General features: G+C 33.4%; 1 protein-coding gene across 1 annotated transcript; it reads left to right on the plus strand.

Annotated features, from left to right (window-relative positions):
• The first annotated feature begins 6 nt into the window (after positions 1-6).
• LOC100179514 (maestro heat-like repeat-containing protein family member 1) lies at positions 7-8,283 on the plus strand. Its single transcript, XM_018817096.2, has 16 exons — positions 7-106; positions 444-626; positions 1,191-1,246; positions 1,611-1,724; positions 2,062-2,181; positions 2,422-2,544; positions 3,022-3,174; positions 3,508-3,719; positions 4,087-4,192; positions 4,660-4,746; positions 5,250-5,357; positions 5,606-5,741; positions 6,299-6,411; positions 6,889-7,053; positions 7,544-7,701; positions 8,090-8,283. Exons 2-16 carry the CDS (start codon positions 608-610, stop codon positions 8,271-8,273), a joined length of 1,854 nt encoding a protein of 617 aa, XP_018672641.2. The 5' UTR covers positions 7-106; positions 444-607; the 3' UTR covers positions 8,274-8,283.
• Positions 8,284-8,704: the final 421 nt, after the last annotated feature.

The raw sequence follows: 8,704 nt of genomic DNA on the forward strand, positions 1-8,704 counted from the left end.
GCAAACACGAATTCTGTTGGAGTTTTGTGTCGTTCGTTGTCGTTTATTGCTGAAAAGAAACGGGAAAATAATTCTGACGATTTTAATATTAATTACAGCGAGACAGGTGAGTTTTTGAAAAATATTTTTCATTTTAAAAAAAGTTCATTTATTTTGCTATTACAATTGTGGGCGTATGTGTTCTTGGGCAAGACACTTAACGACAATTGCTCCGACCCAGTGGTCACTAATGGGTTTTATAAATTATCAGCTACACATAAAAGAAGAAATAACTCTCCCAAAATAATTACCTAGAAAGTAACATACTTGGTAACTGGTAAGCTGGCATGAGGTGTATAAAAACAGAACGCCCGTGTTATACCCACTGTCGTTTTCCCACCACACGAGGATAAAGCAAGTTACATTCATTTAGGTAAAAAAAAATAGATGAAATTATTTTGCAGTCAACATTCCTTCTGCTTCAAGTCTATTTTCTCGGCTTTTGGTTTTTCTGTCGCAACCTCTGGCTGCTCGCTGTCACTCGAGGTCGGTGTTGAGTCTTCTACTCAACTTTGCTCCCAACATTCATGACCACCTAGTGGACATATGGGCGGCAATTATTCCAAAAATGATTCAATTTATTGACGGTAAGGGTCTTGTTTTAAATTTGACTTGGTTAAAGAATAATTTGAATATTTAAACGTTAAACATTTTACAAAATTAATAAAAATTTTACAAATTTATTGAAAATTTTACAAAATCGTTGAAAAATTTACTCAAAAATTTTACCAAACTTTAAAAAAAACTGTGAGGCTGCTATAATAGATATGTTTTTTAGTTTATAGTAGGGAAGGGAAGGGACACTTTTTTATTCTATTTTATCGTTCCATTTGGTGGTAAAAAAAGAACAAAATCTAAAACTGTATCCTCACGACTCCCATAGACCGTTGTTAAATGTTTAAAAAACGGTCAGGATATTTGGATTTTATGTGCTAAAAGTCTTCTGTCTTACCTCACCCTACTATATATTAATTAATACTTAAAAAAATTAATGTTCGGTTACTGGATTTTACTAAATCATTAAAAAACATCGGGTTTCTACATTAAAAACATATTTTTCATCATAGAAATATTTTTTTATTTGGAAATATTTATTAATTTAGAAATATTGCATATTTAGAAATGTTTTTTTTTCATTAAATATCTTTTAGAAAATGAAGAAGGTGAAACATGGCCCCAAAAAGCATGGGAAGAGGTATTACTTAAGGTGGGTTTTCTTGTTCTAATTATATTTTACAAATGTTATATGTTTTAACAAATCAGTTGTATACAAAAAATGGAAAAATTTAAAGTTACAAAATAGTCCTATTTTTTACTTGTGGTAACTCGTAAGCAAGCATGAGGTGTGGGAAACAGAACACCTGTGTTATAACATCGGTACTTGCACTACCATGCGAAGATAAATAGGTTACATTCATTCAATAACTCTACTTGTTTTTTTTAAATATATATATATATTTATTTAAATTTAAATTATGTATTTCAACTTTCAACTTATCTATTATTATTAAATTATGTATTTCAACTTATTTATTTTAATTTAGTTTATTTGTAAAACTTAAATTTTCCAGTTTTTGTCGAAATCTTTGGATGCGATTGATGACGAACATTGGACGTCCCTCGCTGGTCAGTCTATGACATCACAATGGCCCCTTTATGATGGAGAAGAAAGACTTCCTTATAAGGTAAGTGTGGATAATATTGTACGGGTTTTGTCTTTACGCACACTTTTGTTTCTATTAGAAGTTTAAGTTAATTAAAACAAATGGCCTGTCTGTCTGCTAGGTGTAGCGACCACGCCTATTTTCTTCCAATTAATTGTAAATAGGTTTTTAACTGTAAATGTGTTTTAACAACTGTTCTTTTGTCGCTATATTCTGTCTTTTCTGTTTTCGATTTCAAATAAAAATTTGTTTTCCAACTAAAGAGTATTCATTTGTTTTTCTAAATAAAAAATTATTTATTTGATTTTCAAACAATAAAAAATGCAACAAGACACTTAAGCAGTGTTTCCATTCCCAGAATTTTTCCTACAAATGTCTTGGCATCATCCTACGTAAATCAACCAACAAAGAATTTGTTGAATCCTATCTGGCAACACTGTTCACAACTGTGCAACACTGCAATCAATTAGAAAGAGAAGTAAAAAATATTTTGTTAAAATTTTAATGTTTTCCTATTTTTTCACAATATTTTTGCCGTTTTTTAAATTATTTTTTCGCTATAAAAATGCTATAAACACGCTATAAAAATGCTAAAAAAACGCTATAAAACGCTATACAATTGCCAAAAAATTGCTAAAAAACTGCTATAAACACTCTGTAAAAAACGGTATACACTATGAACACGCTATGAATACAACCATTTATATTAACTATCCAGGGGGCTGGTGTATGTGTTGGTTATTGTGCGTCTTCACATTTAGATCTCACACTACAGAAACTACTTGACTTTACAAAGTTAAACATCAACAAAAAAGATTCTTCGTACCTTAATTTATTCAAGGTTAGTTTGGCCATATGCTCGCTTTCGAGCTGCTGAAGCTGTTGCAGTGTGTGGATAAGCAAGCATGATTTTTGGTTGGTTTGGTCATTTATATTCTCAAGGGTGGGAACTTGAGTGACTTTTTCATGATTGGCTGGCCACAGTCGTTGATGAAGCTATTAGAACAGTTGATTGGTACTCCTGCCTTTAACCCAGAGGTAATGGGTTCAAGGCTCTTCGCTGCTACTATTTTGGGCGTATATGTCCTTGGGCAAGACACTTAGCGGCAATTGCTAACCCAGTGGTCACTAAGGAGTTTTCCAAATCATAGCCATATATAAGAAAATGAAAAATTTTCTCCAAAACATCACCAACAAAGTAACATGCATGGTAACTCAGAAGCTGGCACGAGGTGTATGAAACAGAACACCCGTGTTATAACAACTGTCATTTTCCGGCAACGCGAGGATAAAGTAAGTTACATTCATTCACTTACAGAGTGACCGGTCACTGACCGAAGTCGCAAACATGAAGGGAACAGTTAGTTTATGTTTCGGATACATTGCATTGTTTGCTCCAACTGATCTAATTACATCAAGAATTGAAACCATCATCGTAAAAACTTTAACACCTCTGTTTAAAGGACTTAAGGTGACTTTTCTAAACAATTTTTTTCTAAACATTTTTTTTAACAACATTTTATTGATTTTTTAATTTAGGTTTAATTGTTTATGGTTTTATTCCACTGTTGTTTAATTGAAAATAGCGATTTGATAATTACAGTTAAGATTTAAAAAGTAGTTTGTCATTAAACAGAAATCCAGCACCAGTTTTTAACAAAAATATAAATTTAATTTTTAAAAAACTATATATATTTTTTTTACGATCTTCCTAACTTTAGATCCTTGCAATTACGGTTCACCTATTTTATTTAAAAAAAAAATTTTTACGAACTTCTTTTTTTACGAATTTCAAAAACCATAGATCCCCGCCATCAAAGTAGACCTTGTGTCCGCTGTCGATCTGATTGCGCAATCTGTCGCACCTGACCGACTTGCTTCGAGTGAGAGTCGATCCAAATACGTATTTTCTGCTCGCGAGGACCTCTTGTGGAAATTAATGGCATATTTACGAGAAGCTGGAAACAAACCAAGCAAACTTAAATCTGCAATATTTGAGGCTGCAGCTTCTCTGATGTATCTTTTTTATATTTATTTCTTTTATTTATTTTGTACTACAAAATAATATATAGTAGGGTGGGAAGAGTTAGGACACATTTTCATTCCATTTTCTCGTCCCATTTTGGTAGTAAACAAAAAAAAGAATTATAAAACTGTATCTTCAGGACTTTCATAAACTGTTGTTAATTGTTTAAAACACCATCAGTATTGAGTATACTTGGATATTATGTGCTAAAGGTGTTCCATCTTACCCCACAGTACTATAGTTATACAATTTTTCTAAATTATATTTATTAAGACAGTGTTTACATTTACCCTACCATGCGTGAACACATAAGTTGAATTCATTCATCAAAATTTTCTTAACCCCTCTTCACTATAGTAAACTAGAACCCCCAATGCGTGATGAAGACATTGCCTCGTTGTTGACGCAATGTATCACTCATGTGATAGCTTCCCCACCAGATGATGCTACAGAGCTTCTACAGGTACAGCCCCCTAAATTTTTACCCTTTTTAAAATTTTCTGGAATCACTCTAAAAAATTACAAAATATTTTTTTTGTTGTAACTGGAAAAAATTCTGTGAATCTGACCCTGATCTGGTGCTCATAGAGTTGAACTATACTTGTGTAAAGAAATAAAGTAAGGATCTGGTGCTACGAATATGTAACAGACAAAAATCAAGTCTTACCAATAAATTAACAAATGTTACATTTTGTAGCACCACATCCTTACTGTATTAAATTTTCTGCTCGTTTTTTTTTAGTTTTTTGGTCAATTTCAAGATTAAATGTCTAAATGCCATTTTAACTTCTAACATTATTAAACATTGTTTTTTTTTAAACTGATACACTCAAAATGCAGATAGTTGCATCATATATATGGCTTATAATGTTTGTATTGAAAAAAATATATAAAAATATGACCCAAATTTAAAGATTTTTTTTATTTTAGGCAAATTGTTCCGAAAAACTTGTTGAATTAATGAAGGAAATTTTAAAGAAAAGAAAAAATTCTCATGGACTTTTCGCAATTTTTAAGGTAAATGTTGTGTTTATTATGGAGTGTCTATAAACTGCCTCAGTGGCGTCTAAATTTTAGTACCCTTTGTTTTGGGGTAATGGTGTAACATACCTACATCCCAGGTCTCAGGTGTGCCTGACTGAAGACCTCACCCTCATAGAATAGAATAGACTGGGACCAATAAGCCCACATCCCAGATCTCAGGTGTGCCTCACTGAAGACCTCACCCTCATAGAATAGAATAGACTGGGACCAATAAGCCTACATCCCAGATCTCAGGTGTGCCTCACTGAAGACCTTATAGAATAGAATCCACAATATTAGGTGTATATAAACTGCCTCAGTGGGGTATAGATAGTAGTACCCTGGGTGTTGGGGTAATAGACCTACATCCCAGGTCTCAGGTGTGCCTCACTGAAAATCTCAGTGGGTTATAGATAGTAGCACCCTGAAGGTTAGGGTAATAGAAAGACCTAGATTCCAGGTCTGAGGCATGCCCAACCAATCGTTATATTTTTTAGCAACTTGAGAGTTTCCTGATCTCTGAGAAACAGCATGAACGTCAACGTTCGATTGAAATTATTGGATTCATATTCATCACGTATTACAACGTTCTCATTATATCAGAGGTAATGTGAAATTTGTTATTCTTTCTTCTTCTCTACCTTTTTCACTCACCTTTTTCTCTACTCTCTCACCCACCTTCTTCTTTACCTCTCTCACCCACCTTCTTCTCTCCCTCTCTCACCCACTTTCTTCTCCACCTCTCTCACCCACCTTCTTCTCAACTCTCTCACCCACCTTCTTCTCAACTCTCTCACCCACCTTCTTCTCTACCTCTCTCACCTAACTTCTTCTCACCACCTCTCTCCTACAGTCCAACAGTAGCCTCCACCATCTAGGATCACTTCTAGGAAGATTGATTCCTTGTTGCTCTGATCCTGATCCGGATGTTAGACTAGAAGCTCTTCTCTGTGTCCGCATCATTATAATGATCATCAACAAATACAACGGTAACTTAATTATGTTGAACGGTATATTTTATAGAATGCGCATGTACAATATTGGAGTAATGGGCCAACTCTGACCTAAATCCCAGGTCCCATGGCATGCCACACTGTAGGACCTCACCCATATAGAATAGAATGCATGTTAAATGTTGGGACAATGGGCCAACTCTGACCTAAATCCCAGGTCTCATGGCATGCCACACTGTAGGACCCCACCAGTATAGAATAGAATGTGCATATACAATGTTGGGGTAGTGGGCCAACTCTGACCTAAATCCCAGGTCCCATGACATGCCTCACTGTAGGACCTCACCCATATAGAATAGAATGTGCATATACAATGTTAGGGTAATGGGCCAACTCTGACCTAAATCCCAGGTCTCATGGCATGCCACACTGTAGGACCCCACTAGTATAGAATAGAATGTGCATATACAATGTTGGGGTAATTGGCCAACTCTGACTTAAATTTAAACACTCAACATTCCACACTGTAGGACCCTACCCATATAGACCAAAACAAATTGTCACTACAATAGTTAACAGTACCCACCTTACAGGCATGAATGATAAATCATGTCGGTCCTCAGTTGAAGAAATAGAAACACTAGAAACAAAGTTAACCAACTCAGATACACAGATTATGTATGAAGGGATGTCAGAACTCGCAAAGGTAGATTAAACCTTCGTTTTCTAAAGTTTTATCAGTTTTAATTACAAAGTTTTATATGTGGTAAAATTGCTCTAACCCAGTGGTCACTTATGGGTTGTCTAAATTGTCAGCCATATAGAAGAACAAAACAGTCACCACAAAGTTACATATGTGGTAACTTGTAAGCAGGCACAAGGTGTATGAAACAGAACACCCGTGTTATATTGACATGCGAGGATAAATAAGTTACACTATTTCATTTCCGTGCATATATATATAACTTAACACTAACTAAGTTAAGTTATATATATATAGTATATATAGTTATACCTGTGTTACTATATATATAGTTATACCTGTGTTATATAGTTATATATATATCCGTGCATATATATATAACTTAACAAAGTTATATATATTGTAAATCCTAAGTGGGCATGAGGTGTATGAACATTCACACACCCCCCCCAAACATACACTAACATTTACCCCCTCCAGATGGTGTGTTTAAAAGTTTCGTCCGACTCCACCCATTTCTACCCTGGGTCTTTAACATATGTGCTCTTTGATGCCATCACCTGGCCACAACACACATCAGCGAACGGGGCGTGTTTAGTTCTTCATCATATATTTGAAACCAGGGGTCCAGTCTTTGTGGAAAAGGTGAGATTATCAATTTTTTTTTTTTTTTCTCTATTAATTTTTTTTTTGTATTTATTTTACAATTTTTTTCACAATTGCAAAAGTAACGTTTTTTTATTTGTACTGTCTTTTATGTATTTTTATCATTATATGTTCCTATTGTTTTTCTTTGTTTTCTTTTTTCTATCATTTTTCTCACGATTACTTTTTTTTCTAAAATTCTCTCATAACCACTTCTTTCTTACCTATACTTCATCCCTCTTTCTCACGTTTCTCTCAAATTCACTTTTCTCTCTTATTGTTAACAACCTTTTTCTATTTTTTTCTTCACATTTCCCTTCTTTTTTCTTATAGTTTTCTTATTTTCACTTTTATCCTTTTTCCCACATTTCTCTCAAATTCACATTTCTCTCCTTTTTTCCACATTCTCCTCTCCTTTTTTCCACATTCTCCTCTCCTTTCTTCTTAAATTTCTCTCACATTCCCCCAACTAACCCTATGTCATCACCAGGTTGACATGATAATGTCACAACTTCTCCCCAAGTTATCTACACTCTCTGAGGATGGCCACACGAGGTCAGGAGCACTCCAAATTCTCATCCATTTGTCTCGGCATCATCTACACCAAGTCATTCACTCATTACTTTGTCATTCGCCACCATTCTCAAAGTTAGTGTTAATTTTTCTGCAAAAAATAATTCTATTAAAAAATTAATTGTTACTTAAACAATTAAACCATTCTTTTTTTTAAAGTAACGGTTAAATAGTTTTTTTTTGTAACAGTATATTAAAATAACTAATATTAGTTTAAAATAAAACATTGTTCTTATGATGCAACTGTAAAAACTGTAAAATCCTTTTTTCATTTATTTCAAATTTTAATCAATTGAAATTATTAAAATAAATCAAACTTTAAAAGATTTAAAAAAATTTAAAATACATTGTATGAAATTGTTTAATTTTCAAAAATGTTTGATTTAACTTCTTACATTTCTATAAAAATAAAACAAAATTTTTTTTTTTTCTGATTTTAACAGAAAAAGAATTTTTTTTTCAGCGATGTCATTTCCTGTTGGACGCAGTTGGGCCGTGACCAGCTCCGTGATTCGTCGATTGAATATCTTCTCGACCAATTAGAACGAAGTCTTCCATATGAAGAAGTAGGGGGAAAAAAAAGAAAAACGAAACAAAATTTGATCAAAAATCCAGCAACACATTCATTGGCTGTGAGTTCTACGTAGAATTTAAATAGATTTTTTATTTTTTTGTTGTATTTTTTTTTAAATTTGTGTTTTTTTTTATGCTTTATAGTTTTCTTGACCTGGCTTTTTTTCCATTTTGTGACGTTTTATAGGGGTTTTATACATTTTATAAGATTTCAATACATTTTATAGTATATCTATACTTTTTACACAATTTCTATATATGTTATAAGATTTCTTTATATTTACAAATACAGCAAGAACACTTTTGTCCCAATCATACAAAAATTTCGGCTCAAAGCTTGTCGCTGCTACCATTGTGGTCGTATGTGTCCTTGGGCAAGACACTTAACGGCAATTGCTCAGCCCCAGTGGTCATTAATGGGTTGTCCAAAATATCAGCCATAAAGATAAAAACAATCACCCACAAAGTTACATACGTGTAACTTGTAAGCAGGCACAAGTGTATG

This window comes from Ciona intestinalis, unplaced genomic scaffold (assembly GCF_000224145.3).
Source record: "Ciona intestinalis unplaced genomic scaffold, KH HT001121.1, whole genome shotgun sequence".
NCBI lineage: Eukaryota > Metazoa > Chordata > Ascidiacea > Phlebobranchia > Cionidae > Ciona > Ciona intestinalis.